Source organism: Scyliorhinus torazame, chromosome 18 (genome assembly GCF_047496885.1).
Source record: "Scyliorhinus torazame isolate Kashiwa2021f chromosome 18, sScyTor2.1, whole genome shotgun sequence".
Classification (NCBI taxonomy): Eukaryota; Metazoa; Chordata; class Chondrichthyes; order Carcharhiniformes; family Scyliorhinidae; genus Scyliorhinus; species Scyliorhinus torazame.
The window spans coordinates 45,197,672-45,213,523 of record NC_092724.1 but is presented as its reverse complement, the minus strand read 5'-3'; the positions used below and the strand labels follow the sequence as shown (position 1 = coordinate 45,213,523).

At 48.7% G+C, this 15,852-nt stretch overlaps 1 protein-coding gene across 3 annotated transcripts in view; it reads left to right on the top strand.

The window, feature by feature from the left end:
- matk (megakaryocyte-associated tyrosine kinase) overlaps positions 1–15,852 on the top strand; it is a 160,820-nt gene that overhangs the window by 123,931 nt on the left and 21,037 nt on the right. For all 3 annotated transcript variants that reach the window (XM_072482704.1, XM_072482705.1, XM_072482702.1), the window contains one exon: positions 351–424. In XM_072482704.1, the coding sequence (XP_072338805.1) occupies positions 351–424 (74 nt within the window). The remainder of the gene's footprint in view (positions 1–350; positions 425–15,852) is intronic.

The window sequence follows — 15,852 nt, the reverse complement described above, 5'->3', positions numbered from 1 at the left end:
TCTAACTGAAAGAGCCCACAAAGAGGTCCATTTCTGATGCCCATTCACCACTCTACTGCCTCATGTGGAGCATTGGCAGGAATCCCCGTAGACCTCTCTCCCAAAATTGCAGTGTTGTTCACGACCTCAGGGCAAAAAGCCTCTAAGGTTTCCCAATAAAGAAAAAAAACTTGCATTTTCATAACATTTTTCACGTCCAAAAGTGCTCCCGAGTTTCTGAAGTATTTTGAAGTGTTGTAACATAAGGAAACGAGACAGCAAATTTTGTGTTCAGCAAGGTTCCACGAGCAGCAATGAGATAAAAGGATGGTTGGAAAAGTTTCACTTTTTGCAAACGTTCTGCTTTCTAGGGTAACCTCGTCAACTATTTGAGAACAAGGGGAAGGTCGATCGTCGCACTCAAGCAGCTGATCCAGTTTGGCCTGTGAGTTCCAAATTCTTTTCTGCTCCTGCATTCTTTTCCCCCATTGCTCATGCCAGGTACAGTTGTCAGTACTCAGCACCCACGTCCTTGTCCAAACCCCAATGAGCAGGAATAGAGCCAAGTCTTGGTCCTGCCCTGCGTGGTATTAGCCAGAGACCGGCAGAGTGGGAGGCAGCCAGACCTAGGGCAAGATGGTAAAACTCCTACTTTCAAATGCGGATGCACAGAATTTGTGCAGGACATTGGCCAGGTCACAGCTGGAGAGTGCTTCTTTTTGTTCACCAAATAAGCAACGTGAACAAGCTATGGGATAATACCATTCCTCAAAGGGATACTGCATCAAAGTAAACAGAATCTCAAAGGAAGCTTAAAATATCTAAGCAAAATGTAACTAAAGGGGCCGATAAAATACCCCCATCCCCATGGTGTCCACCAGACATGGAATGCAGCTGGAGTATGTGTACAGATCGGAGCCCTCTGTTATAGCAACGATATTTAGTCATGCAAAGAGCTCAATGAAGTTTACTAAAAAGAAAAAAGGAAGACTGCATTGATATAGAACCTTTCACAGCCTCAGTATGTCCCGAAGCACGAGACAGCCAAAGATGCACTTCTGAAATGAAAATCTAAAGTGTAAATGGACAGGCAACTGTGTAATCATGACCAGGTATTCTGTGTCTAGTGATGTTGACTGTGGGATAAATATAAATCAAAATGTTAGCGAGAATTCCCTTTTCCTTCTATAAAATGGTGCCACCTGAGAAGGTAGATGGGGCCTCAGTTTAACATCTCATCTGTAAAACAAAGGGCTTTATTTAATAGAGGCAATGGGGATCTCGCTCGCCAGCTGAAGAGCCAACAAGAGCCACTTGTCACCTCTTTTTGGGAAGAATTACCAAATTAACTGCCGATCAGGCAGCTGACGGGCAGCAGCAGGCCTTCTCTGGGATCAAGGACACTGGGAGCAAAAGTCCCACCTGCCTATGATGACAGGTCAATCAAAGGCTGACAGCTCTTCATTGCTTGGCAGCACCATTGGGGAGCTGATGACCACTACTAGCATTACACTTACCCAAGGCCTCCATCCGAGGCTTAGGATCGCCAGTGGACCCAGGAATAGGTGAGTGACAGTGGGATGAAAGGTTTGAGCAATGGAGTCACGGGGGAAGGATGGGAGGGGGTTCAGAAGAAAGGATAGGGCTGTGTCTCCAGTGCCCTCCCACTCCCCGCCCCCCCCCATTATATTTGTGAAGGAACTAATTGATCCAGGATGCCACATTTACTGCCACATTGCAATCAGATGCCAAGTATTGATGTATCAGTCCACCAGCCACATGGAGAGCTGTGGCAAATACACTCAAAGAAGCTCCAGAATTTTGAGTCGAAAACTGTGATTAGTTCAAACTTCTGGGAGATGACCGAAGACATAACATGGTGGTAGCAGGTATCTGTGAGTAACACTCAAACAATTTAATTGGATTAAATGTTGAATTAGATTGAGGAAACTCAGCCCAAATTAGTGCCAGAGAGTGAGGGAGAAAAACTGAGTGAATAGTGTGAAAACGAAATGGCCGCTGGTGTGGTGATGTACACGCAGCTACAGCCTAGAAAGAATTGTGAAATTGATGATGTCGTAGAGGCGTTTGAGAAATTGAAACAAAAATGCACACTGACATTCAATAGCTTTTTACAAGGCATCAGTGAAGAGAAAAAGATCAACCACATGCTTTTGTAGGCAGGACAGTGTAGCCATCTCAGATGGCCATCTGCAAAGGACCATGGGAATTATGGCCAACCCAGGACTCCGGGCTTGTGTGTGTATTTGCAACCCAGATAGCGAGACGCGATCGAAGCCCCCGCTCGTTTGCATTCTAATGGACCATTTCCCCAGAACAAAAGAACTGTACTCAGGTAACTGATACAGATACAGACTAATCGGCGCCACTCCCTTTACTCAGGGAGCCCAAACAGCCAAGGTCAATGACCGCTAAGGACACGCCCAGCCATCAAGGCACCCGCCCCTTTATTGGCCAAAATCGAAGGCAGTGATCGAAGCCTGTCGAATTATTGGGTCCAAGCTAATGACTGCCCCAACGAGCGCAAAATCCCAGAGGGATAAGAAGAGACACAGCCATGTGCTCGGTCTCTCTTGGATCCGGCCTATGCCAACCCAAGTGCAGCATAACGACCAGACAGACAAGTTCAAGACCAACGATCGCTACCAGACGGATGAGCCCAGCAGAAACAGAGCCACTTCTTCCACCCAGCCACGCAAGATCCAGACAAAGGCCTTGTCCATCTGCATAGAGCCGGTTGCCCTGAAGTTAAGTATAGGCTATTGTAGGTGTTAGGTGTAGTTTAACTTGTAGTGTTTTGTATTGCATGTTGAAGTAATCCTTGTGTGTAAATAAACCATCTTGAACTTGAACTAACTAACTGGTTGTGTGGTCCTTTGATCGATATCTGGTAAAGCCTTGTGGTGGTATCATTTGATACCTGGCGACTCTAAAGAGCATCATTATTAATTGGCAACATTACTCCGGTGCCGATTGGCAACATTATTGGCGACATCTGACGGGACTCGAATTAGAAGTGATTTTGTCACTCCGAGAGAACCCACAAACTTTGAAATCCAATTGCGTGAAAGAGAAAGAACCACAAGTGCAAGCCCATATCGACCAAATCACCGAATTTCGGAAGTGTGTACTAACCTGCATGCGTACTAACAGGGATATAAGGTAAACTCGTTAGATTGTGTCAAAACTATCGAGGGAATTGTGAACCGGAAAATAGCTTAGGTCATACCCGCAGTTCAAATCGCCGCCTTATCCCGCTGTCCCAAATTAAAGGTAGGGAAAGAGAAATCAAAGTAGTGCAAGAGAAATTAACGTTAGGAAACAGAGAATAAAAGTAGAGAGAGATTAGAAGCAATGGCCACAAAAGCGATGGAACGTTTAATGAACCCACAGGAACCCAAGGTCACAGCGACCAACAGAGCAGTGCCCCATATGGGAAGAAGAGTTGAGGAAGTATCTAAAGGGAAAAGGATGGCCCCTTTGGTCCGATTTTTGTTCAAATGAAGAGTCAGGTCCAGGAAGCATAGGACAAACTTGGTGGGACAACCTAACCAAGGTGCATAAGAAAAATGCAGCGAAAGTGCGAAAGCCGATGGCAATAGTGTCCTGTTTGGCACAGTTGCGAGGCACAGAGGAGGTTGTGAGGACGGTCCGCAGGCAGCTAGTTGAGAAAGAAGAGAAGAATGAGGGAAACAATAGTGAAAGCGAAAAGATTATTGAGCAACTCCAGGATCAGTTGGCAGCTAAAGATAAAGAGATGGCTGATGTCAAACGGGCACACCAATCTTGTTTACTTCACCTTAGCAGCTTTGAGACCCAGTACGATAAAGCAGACAAAGATACACAGCGCGCAGTCTTGGTACGAGAAGAGACAGAACAGTAGGTAGCACAGTTAACGAGACAATGCGTGGATTTAAAGGCAGCTTTACGAGCGCTCCACAGCTCCACTACAGAACAAAGACAGAGCACAGAAGACCACTCAAAATGTAGACAACAAATAGCGAAGTTGCAGTCACTGCTTTCAGTGCAAAACGGATTTAGAGATACCTTTGGACAAAACTTAGATGATTAAGGTGCCCCCAATTGACAAGAACTAAGTGAAACCGCCCAGAGATATGCGGAGAACACTGAAAATCACCATAGAGCCCCCCATGCCCCGAAAAGGAAAGCACCCGCACCACCGACTGCACAGGCAGCACACACCCCCATGAATCCGGTCACCACACAGCGCAAATCATCGGATCGGGAGGAGCCCGATTGCGTTTACACCACCCCATTATCCATCACCCAATTGAGAGATGCCTGCGCCAAAATTTATCCATTCGAACCCACTGCAGACCCGCATAATTTCTTCGAGAGAGTACGCCAGCAAAAGGTTATGTACGGTCTAGACGAAAGGGAGGAAGTTAAACTTATAGTAATGAGTCCGTCAGCTCAGCTTTACCAAAACCCCAGAATGTAGGAGGAGGAACCCTACAGGAGATGAAAACGGCCATTTTAGATGCGATCGGGTAGAACAAGGCAGACCCAGTAGAAGGTTTAAACCGCTGTAGGCAAAAGAAGGGAGAGCATCCGACCGCATTTGCAGGTCGCCTTTGGATCCATTTTAAGGCAGTATTTGGGGATTTGAACCGCGCACACTTAAATGAGGACAACACCACTAAATGGTCCCGCACTTTAGTCTCCCACGCCACAGGAGCAGGTCAAAAGGCTTGTGTGAATTACGACCCCGCAGACCACACACACAATGAAGTGTTGGTGTTAAAGAGACTCTCCAGAGCTTGGGAACAATCCATACACAGGAAGGCAGATCAGGAATAGATAGAAGCAAATACGCACCCAGTCAGGACAAACCAGGATCCAGCATGGATAAATGAGGGTAGACATGAAGGACAGCACCCCAGAGCACAGGCACCACAAGGTTGCTAGAATTGTGGGCACATGGGACATTACGCCCGCGAATGCCGACATAACCCCCCGAACCAGCAACACCACCGACAACCAGGCCCCTCACCTAGGAACAATGTTAGGCCCATACATAGTGTTAGCGCCCGTTCAGATAATTCAGCAATCAACACCACAGATTGACGGTGTTCAGACTCCCCAACTTAGGTCTGCGATGCACTCTGGGACAAATCAGGAAGACCAGTAGTCACAGGCACAGTCCGGGGACATCCAGTAGAATTTATTTGGGACACAGGAGGGTCCTGCACCACTTTAAACTCCTCCACAATGTTCCAGTGACAAATGGCCCACCACAGACACCATCACCCTTAGTGGATTTACCGGACACAGACAGCCGGGAAACATCACAGCCCCCGTGGATATTCAGATAGGAACCAATAGGCACCAGACACCCTGTTGTTTTAGTCGACTTGCCCCAAACAGCCGAGCACATTCTAGGAATCGATTTTATGAGCTCCCACAACCTGTCCTTTGATCCCGTGAATAGATGTGTATGGAAAATGGCCGAAACAGCGAGAGCCCCCGCTACGCTTGCAGTAGGGGACAACAAACATAGGATTTGCTCAGTAGGAGACTATTGGTTTGATCCGCAAACAATTAGTACAGACCAGACAATTATGAGCTCCCACAACCTTTCCTTTGATCCCGTGAATAGATGTGTATGGAAAATGGCCGAAACAGTGAGAGCCCCCGCTACGCTCACAGTAGGGGACAACGAACATAGGATTTGCTCAGTAGGAGACTATTGGTTTGATCCGCAAACAATTAGTACAGACCAGACAATTAGAGAGGTCCTCAGAAAATATAAAGCTTCCTTCACCCAACACAAACACGATAGTGGGAAGATCCCAGGAATGGTCTCAATTTCAGGTCCCGACCCTAAGCCACAAAAGCAATACAGTTTCCCACAGCAAGCCGAGGGTGAGATTTCAAAAGTCATCAATAGCTTATTAGATCAAGGAGTAATTCCGCCGGTAGCCTCAACAAATAATGTCCCAATTTGGCCCATAAGAAAACCCGATGGTTGTTGCCGACTGACAATCGACGACTGAGAACTTAACAAGGTCACCCCTTTAGCAGCCCCCACCGTTGCCACGGGTCCCGAGACCATGCTCAAGCAGGGAGTACAGGCAATGTACTTCACAGTGCTGGACATCAGCAATGGCTTTTGGTCCATCCCGCTAGACAAGACCTGTCAATATAAGTTTGCGTTCACATTTCAAGGGCAGCAGTATACGTGGACATGCCTCCCGCAAGGATTCCACAACTCCCCCTCCATTTTCCATCGACAATTGGCCAACGGACTCTCCAAATTTTCCCGCCCCGAATGCTTTATACAGTATGTGAACGACTTACTCCTACAGACGGACACAAAGGAAGAGCATGTAAAGCTTCTTTCGGAATTACGAGGTCTTTTGCAATCCATCGGATGCAAGGTCAACCCCAAAAAAGCCCAGATCCTGAAAGAAAAGGTTCTTTACTTAGGCACCATTATCACCCATGGGAAGAGAGAAATCGAACAGAAGCGAATAGAGTCAATAGTTAAATTGCCCCTGCCCCACAATATCACTGCACTCCGGTCATTCTTACGATTAGTTGGATATTGTAGGAACCATACAGATGGTTTCGCCACAAAAGCAGCCCCACTTTCAGAACTCCTTAAAAAGAACGCCCCATGGGAATGGCTTCCTCAGCACACAGACGCCATCGATGAATTAAAACGCGCCCTAGGCACAGCCCCCACTTTGCAAGTTCCAGACCCACACTCTCCCTACGCCATAGAAGTAGCAACCACCGACCGAACCCTATCAGCAGTACTCATACAGGAAAGACATGACCGCTTAGGACCCGTAGTCTATGCCTCACAAATTTTGGATCCCGTAGAACAAGGATTTACAGCCTGCGAGCGGCACTTGCAGTCTTTTGGGCAGTACAGTATTTTGCTTACATCACAGGCCTTAACCCAGTAACGATTTTAACAGAGCACACCCCAACGCAGCTATTGTTAGATGGTAGGTTAAAGAACGGTTCAGTCAGCCAGATCAGAGCAGCTCGCTGGACACTGTTGTTACAAGGAAGGGACATTACAGACAAACGTACAAAGACCCACACATTTCTAGCAGATAACCTTCAGTATGCAGGACCCCACGAGTGCCAGATCATAGCAGCCCAACACCACACAGGACTCTTTATTCCGAATTCACTGCACACACGAGCAGGCAGTAAAACGCAGAATCCATGCACCACAAACAACGCTTTAAAGATTTATGTAGACGGTTCCTCCACGATAGAAAATGGAAAGAGAATAACTGGTTGTGGAATTTATGTAGAAGACGCACAGGGACGTGCATTAGAAGAAATATCTTTAAAATTGCCCGGCCACCGAGGATCACAAGCAGCAGAACTAGCAGCCATAACATATGTAGTGCAACACCCCGATTCCTTTCCAACTCCCACAGACATACATTCAGACAGTTTATATGTGTGCAATAGCTTGACAGAATTCCTGCCCCTGTGAAAATCTCGAGGATTCGTATCCTCTGATGGTAATCCCCTACCCTCAGCCCCATTGTTGAAACACATTCTTAGGACAGCTAAAGATCGCACGTACGGTATATTTAAAGTAAGAAGCCATCATCATTCCTCCCCACCCGGTAATGTAATGATCACGCCACGGTCACTTTTGGCAACCCCCCCGAAAGTGAACCGATACACACAGTCCAGGTTTCTCAGACCAATATCAAGGATCTATCCCAGGCCCAAAAGGCAGACGACACTCTCAGACAAGTTTTAGACGGTAACTTCCCAGCCCCCTACGACACATACAAGGACTCACTGACAGTACAGGACGGTATAGTTTTGAAAAATTGAATTTATGTGGTCCCCACCCAGGCCACAAACCAGATAATTTACCAGTTTCATGACGGACACGGACATCAGGGGATAGACAATACCATTGCCCATTTGAGACCTTTGTGCTGGTGGCCTGATTTAAAATCTGATATCACGGATTATGTTGAGAATTGTTTAATCTGTGCACAGAATAATCCTGAAATATACTCCCAAGAAGGGACAATTGAGACACACCCGATCTGTTAATGGCCCTTGGGCAAATTTGCAACTCGACTACATTGGCCCCCTCCCCCCTTGCAGAAATGGTTTCAAATACATATTAGTGGTAATCGACACCTTTACAAAATGGGTAGAAGCATTTCCCTCACGGACAAACACTGCATAGGCCACAGCTAAGATTTTGACCCAACAGATATTTACATGCTGGGGACTCCATCGCAGCATTGAGTCAGACCAAAGTTCCCATTTCACCGGCAGAGTCATGCAAAATGTTTTAACGATTTTTGGAATCAAGCAAAAATTCCACATAGCGTATCACCCCCAATCCAGCGGCATTGTTGAGAGAATGAACCGTACTTTAAAAGCGACCATTCGAAAGATGGTGCAGCAGAATAACACCACATGGGACACAGTCCACCCATTTGCCCTTATGTTTATTTGGAACACAGTTTCCAGTTCCACAGGTTTCACCCCCCACACTCTCATGACCGGACGGCCAACGAAAGGAATTGAATATTTATTAGGTCTCGATTTGGCAAGCCCCACAGTCACCGCTCTCACCCATGAAAAAGCAGTCCAACAAGTCACAGACAATATTAAAGCAGCACAGCTCGCTGCAGCTGTCTGACTAGGCGCTAGAAGGAAGCAGAGTAAAGCCTGCTGTGACAAAACCGTCCACCCCGTAGAGTACCAGTCAGTCAGCAAGTAATGGTTTCCCTTTACAATCCCAGTTCTTTCCTCTCCCCCAAATTTGCAGGACCCTACTCCATTTTGGACAAAGTAAGCCCCTCTGTGTACAAGATAACGTACCCCAATGATAAAACTGGTTGGTTCCACATCAACCAACTCAAAGTCTATGGAACCCAATGTAGCCACTCCCACCACATCTCTCTGGCAATAGGAGACTATTCCGCCCCGCCCTTCGACAACCTAGTCCAACCCTCCCCCAGCCCTGACAGCACATCCACGCCCACAGACCCAACCTTGTCTCTGCCCACAGGTACGACCTTCCACCTTGAGCTTGACTCCGACTATAGCGCCAGCCTCCCCGAATTGACCACGATCACTGACCACTGGTACAAACCTCCCCAGCCCCAGTCACTCCAGCCCCCGGTACCACGACCAAGACATGTTTGGCCCCCTATACCCCCTTCCATAGCCACAGCCAGAGCCACCGCCAATGCCCGACAACAGTAACTTGCCCTTCACTGCCACCGCCCCTACGCCTCATGACAAATGAACCCCTTTTTGGCACCGCGACACTATTGTAGACTGGTAAGACATGATGATTCGGATTCCACGACGGCCAACGCGGCCACGGCACAAAAACAGCAGACACGAGTCTGGCAACCGGGAGATGGTGATGATTCAGATTCTGACTCTGGTTATGGTAATCCTTTTACAACGCTTTTTGATACAGAACCCTGAGGTGTCCAGATGATGAGAAAAAGACGCCGCATAAGAATTACGGTGTCCTACTTCCTGATGGAGCCTGCCCACCTTTTTATTTTTCTTCTTTCTTTCTTCTTGTTACATGGTTTTAATTAATGTCAGCTTCACACCCAATTTCTGGATACAGTCATAGTTACTCTTCCGACACCATTTACTGACCAATGGCCGTTAAAGGAACAATTGTTAGATCTCACATGTGTTACAAATTCTTTCCGCTCGTTTAGGTCACCCAGGTAGGAAATAACGGCACTAATCCCCGCCCTGCCGGAGGACCCCAAATGCATCCTGTCAGTTAAGCTCGGGTAGTGGAGCAACGGCACTGCTCACCACCCTACCCGGGGATTCCACCCATTCTTGCCCTGCCGTGGCCCACACGCACCTCATGTTCCCGTCACTTTGAATACTCTGGAATGGTTCCCTACACTTTGCACTCTCTTTGGCAGGTCTTAGTTTTCCCTTCTCTGCACTTTTATTGTGGTTTAAAGAATACCATTAGCCACAGTCTGTACACTCATCCTTTTACCTTCTGCAACCCTCTGGTCGTTCCCCACCTGCTATTTACACATATGACAGACGTGGTTGCCACATATGCTGCTACACACAAACTACCTCTGGACCCTGGGGCAAAGAAACTTTATAAAACTGGCCGCCCTAAAATTTGGCTGGTTAAAATGAGCCTCAGCCATCACTGGTTGCAGTAAAGGAAAGACTGGATGGAGAATTTGTCCGCCCACTCCCCACATCGACCACCAGCTGCGAGAATCTCTGCACTTACAAAGACATTTTTTTTGCCAATGTCTTGTCTCTCAAAATGTTATTTCAAAAAACAAAATGAGGGAGTCACACATGGTGACGATTCTCATGGGTACTTGAAGTTAAGGAGAGAAAGACAAATAAACAAGATATTAACCGAAGATAATAACAGATATTATGCTTGCCTCCCCAAGAATATACGGAAGACAGAAGACAAGATGAAGAGAGGACTGATGACCTACATTGTGATCATCACTGGACTCCTACAACTGCACGCATTACAAGCCTCTGTACCACACACCACACTAGCCCCAAACACCACCACACAACATGACACCCCTAGCCCGGACACCACACCACACATAGAGATAGACACTGAAACCCCCACTTGGTGCAAAAACATTGCCAAATGGCACCCCCTTTCTTACACAGTAGAGGCCTTTCTGGTAACAGTGAAATGTTTTATCGTGACCCGTTAGAAATTATGAATGTGTTAATAAAAATATGGTGTGTTAATAAAAATTTTAGGTAAATGCTCCAAAAACATAGGACAGAGGAGTGTAGAACCTGTCCTTGACCAAGGGTAACCGGCACACCAGGGATGGATAAGGGATCAACAGTGTGATCCACCATGCTTCGCGTTCAGGATCAAGAGGACGGGATGTAGCCATCTCAGATGGCCACCTGCAAAGAACCATGAGAATTATGGCCAACCCAGGACTCAGACAGACTCAGAGCTTGTGTGTGTATTTGCAACCCAGATAGCTCGACGCAATCAAAACCCCCGCTAGTTTGCATTCTAATAGCCCATTTTCCAGAACAAAAGAAATGTACTCGGGTAACCGATACAGATACAGACTAATTGGCGCCACTCCCTTTACTCAGGGAGCCCAAACAGCCAAGGTCGATGACCACTAAGGACACGCCCAGCTATCAAGGCACCCGCCCCTTTATTGGCCAAAATTGCAGGTAGTGATCAAAGCCTGTCGAATTATTGGGTCCAAGTTAAGGACCGCCCCAAAGAGCGCAAAATCCCAGAGGGATACGAAGAGACACAGCCATGGGCTCGGTCTCTCTTGGATCCGGCCTATGCCAACCCAAGTGCAGCATAACGACCAGACAGGCAAGTTCAAGACCAATGATCGCTACCAGACGGATGAGCCCAGCAGAAACAGAGCCACTTCTTCCACCCAGCCACGCAAGATCCGGACAAAGGCCTTGTCCATCTGCATAGAGCCGGTTGCCTGAAGTTAAGTATAGGTTATTGTAGTTGTTCGGTGTAGTTTAACTTGTAGTGTTTTGTGTTGCATGTCGAAGTAATCATTGTGTGTAAATAAACCATCTTTGAACTTGAACTGACTAACTGATTGTGTGGTCCTTTGATCGATATCTGGGAGAGCCTTGTGCTGGTATCATTTGATACCTGTCGACTCTAAAGAGCATCATTATTAATTGGCAACATTACTCCGGTGCCGATTGGCAACAACAGAAAGGGTTAAATTTGTTTAATAACTGGAAGATGAGTAAGGAGGACAATCAAAACCCAGAAAACTATTTGAAAAATTCAATACATACCTCCAGCCAAAGTCAAATCATGGAATCCTAACATAGATCATAGAATTTACAGTGCACAAGGACACCACACAGTCCATTTAGTCTGCACCGGCCCCTGGAAAGAGAACCCTACTTAAGCCCCTTCACTCTATCCCCATAACTCAGTAACCCCACCTAGCCTTTTTGAACACTAATGGAAATTTAGCATGGCCAATCCACCTAACCTGCACACCTTTGGACTGTGGGAGGAAACTGGAGCACCCGGAGGGAACCCACCCAGACGCGGGATGAATGTGCAGACTCCATATAAACAGTGACCCTGCCAGGAATCGAACCTGAGATCCTGGAGCTGTGAAGCAACTGTGCTAACCACCGTGCTACCGTGCTGCCCTCCAGTTTGAATCCACTGATATAAATTTCAAAACCTGAGGCAGGAAGCAGGTGAGCCTGTTGATAATTTCCCAACATGATTGAAAAATGCAGCCAGAAAATGTAAATTCAAGGAAACGGAAGAAAGATTGATAGATAAGCTCGCCTGGCACTCTGCACACCCTGAAATACAAACAAATTTGATTGGAAGGGATAAGCTCACAATATTGCAAGCTGCAGACACTGCCAGAACATATGAAGCCCAGAGTCACCAGATTAAGATGCTGTTGATCCAAACGGCTAGCCTCAGTTCAGTCCTGAGAAAGGTAACAGAGTTGCTGCAGTGAAACATCAAAAAGAATGTGATGCACGATCAATGACTACTAAAGCGAGGTTGTAATCCAACTGAAGGCTTTAATAAGCTAGATGTTTCCCCCAGCAGCTCAGGTACAGAATGAGGGCTGCTGGGGCGGCACGGGTTCTTATACCCTGCCTATCAGGGCGGAGCTATCATACACTCTAACCAAAGAAAGCATACAGTTTCCACCAATGGTGCTTTAGCCTATCAGGTACCGTAATACCTATAATACCACATTCAACCCCTGTTGAAAAAAAAAAGTCCGGCGGGGTTGGTGGCCAGAAACTACAAAACATAGCAACATGGTATAATTAGTTATGGAGGTACCGTAATACCTCCGTACAGTGTTTAGTAACTATTTACAAGTCTGGTAGCTATGTACATTTGATGGTTTATATTTACAGATTACAGTTAAAATGAAGCAATCAGTCGATCGGGGGCCCTGGTCATCCTCTGTGATCGTCAGAGCTTCGGTGGTGACTCCGGTGGAGGCTCGGGCATCTGTGACTCCGGGAGCGTGCCTTCGATCTCCTTGGCAGCTTTGGCACCCCTATACGGCGCTGGTGGGAAAAACGGCTGACCTGGGAAGGGAGAGCCTGCAGGGGGGCATCGGTGGGTGGGGGGGCCTAGACGGGGGCGGCGGAAGGACCGATCCTCCTGTAAGGTGCTGCGGTGGAGGGGAGGGTGGGACTGGTGGCTGGAATGCGCGTGGAGTTCCGGCGGGCGCCAGGTCCCGTAAGGAGACCGTATCTTGTTGGCCGTCGGCGTATGCCACGTAGGCGTACTGGAGGTTAGCATGGAGCAGATGGACCCTCTCGACCAACGGGTCCGACTTGTGCGCCCGCACGTGTTTTCGGAGCAGGATGGGTCTGGGTGTTGCCAGCCAGGTCGGGAGCGAGGTCCCCGAGGAGGACTTCCTAGGCAAGACAAGGAGGCGTTCGTGAGGTGTCTGATTGGTGGTCATACAAAGCAGTGACCGGATGGAGTGGAGGGCATCCGGGAAGACTTCTTGCCAGCGGGACACTGGGAGGTTCCTGGACCGTAGGGTCAGTGGGACGGTCTTCCAGACCGTTCCGTTCTCCCTCTCTACCTGTCCGTTACCCCGGGGGTTGTAACTGGTCGTCCTGCTCGAGGCAATGCCCTTGCTGAGCAGGAATTGACGCAGTTCGTCGCTCATAAAGGAGGACCCCCTATCACTGTGTATGTAAGCGGGAAACCCAAACAATGCAAAGATGCTATGGAGGGCCTTAATGACGGTGATTGTGGTCATGTCGGCGCAGGGGATGGCGAATGGGAACCGGGATTACTCGTCAATCACGTTCAGGAAGTACATGTTGCGGTCGGTCGAGGGGAGGCGGCCTTTGAAGTCCATGCTGAGGCGTTCAAAAGGACGGGAAGCCTTTATCAGGTGCGCTTTCTCTGGCCGGTAGAAGTGCGGTTTGCACTCCGCGCAGATTTGGCAGTCCCTGGTGGCTGTCCTGACCTTCTCGATGGGCAGGTTGCAGGTCTTGATGAAGTGGGAAAAGCGAGTGACCCCCGGGTGGCAGAGGTCCTCGTGGAGGGCTGGGAGGCGGTCCACTTGTGCGGCGGCACATGTGCCGCGGGGACAGGGCGTCAGGAGACTCGTTTAGCTTCCCGGGACAATACAAGATCTCGTAGTTGTAGGTGGAGAGTTCGATCCTCCACCGCAAGATCTTGTCGTTTTTTATCTTGCCCCGCTGTGCATTAAAGAAAGCCACCGACCGTTGGTCAGTGAGGAGAGTGAATCTCCTGCCGGCCAATTAATGCCTCCAATGTCGCACAGCTTCTACTATGGCCTGGGCCTCCTTTTCGACTGAGGAGTGGCGGATTTCAGAAGCATGGAGGGTACGGGAGAAGACGGCCAAGGGTCTGCCTGTTTGGTTGAGGGTGGCCGCCAGAGCTACGTCGGTCGCATCGCTCTCGACCTGGAAGGGAGGGACTCGTCGATGGCGTGCATCGTGGCCTTTGCAATGTCTCCTTTGATGCGGCTGAAGGCCTGGCGGGCCTCTATCGACAGGGGAAAAACTGTGGATTGGATCAAGGGACGGGCCTTGTCCGCGTAGTTGGGGACCCATTGAGCGTAGTAGCTAAGAAACCCTAGGCAGTGTTTCAGGGCCTTGGAACAGTGAGGGAGGGGGAACTCCATAAGGGGGCGCATGCGTTCAGGGTCGGGGCCTATAACTCCATTTCGCACTACATAGCCGAGGATGGCTAGACGGTCGGTGCTAAACACGCATTTATCCTTGTTGTATGTAAGGTTAAGGATTTTAGCGGTCTGGAGAAATTTTCGGAGGTTGGTGTTGTGGTCCTGCTGGTCGTGGCCGCAGATGGTGACATTATCGAGATATGGGAATGTTGCCCGTAAACCGTACCGGTCAACCATTCAGTCCATCTCGCGCTGGAAGACCGAGACCCCGTGGGTGACACCGAAGGGAACCCTTAAAAAGTGATAGAGCTGCCCATCTACTTCAAAGGCAGTGTATTTGCGGTCACTAGTACGGATGGTGGTGGGCGGACTTGAGATCCACCGTGGAGAAGGCCTGAAATGCGCGATCCTGTTTACCAGGTCGGATATGCGGGGGAGAGGGTACGTGTCCAGCTGCATAAACCTGTTGATGGTCTGACTGTAGTCGATGACCATCCTATGCTTCTCCCCGGTCTTTACAACCACTACTTGAGCTCTCCAGGGACTGTTGCTGGCTTCGATGACCCCTTCCCCCAGCAGCCTTTGGACCTCTGACCTGATGAAGGTCCGGTCATGGGCACTGTACCGCCTGCTCCTGGTGGCGACGGGTTTGCAATCCGGGGTGAGGTTCACAAACAGGGAAGGCGGGTCGACCTTAAGGGTCGCGAGGCCGCAGACAGTAAGGGGAGGTATAGGGCCGCCGAGTTTAAAGGTCAGGCTTTGCAAATGGCATTGGAAGTCCAGCCCCAGGTGGGTAGCCGTGCAGAGGTGCGGCAGGACATACAGGCAGAAATTGGACAGTAAGGGGGGATATAGGGCCGCCGAATTGGAAGGTCAGACTTTGAAAGTTATACCGGAAGTCTAAACCCAGGAGTGTAGCCGCGCAGAGGTGGGGAAGGACGTAGAGACGTAAGTTTTTGAACTCCCTTCCCTGGACTGTGAGGTTTGCTACACAAAACTCTTTATCTCCACTGAGTGTGAACCGGAGGCCAGGGAGATTTTTTGATTAACGGGGATGAGGAGAGAACTGCGCCTTACCGTGTCGGGGTGTATGAAGCTCTCCGTGCTCCCAGAGTCGATTAGGTAGGACGTCTCGTGCCCGTTGATGAATACGGTCGTCGTA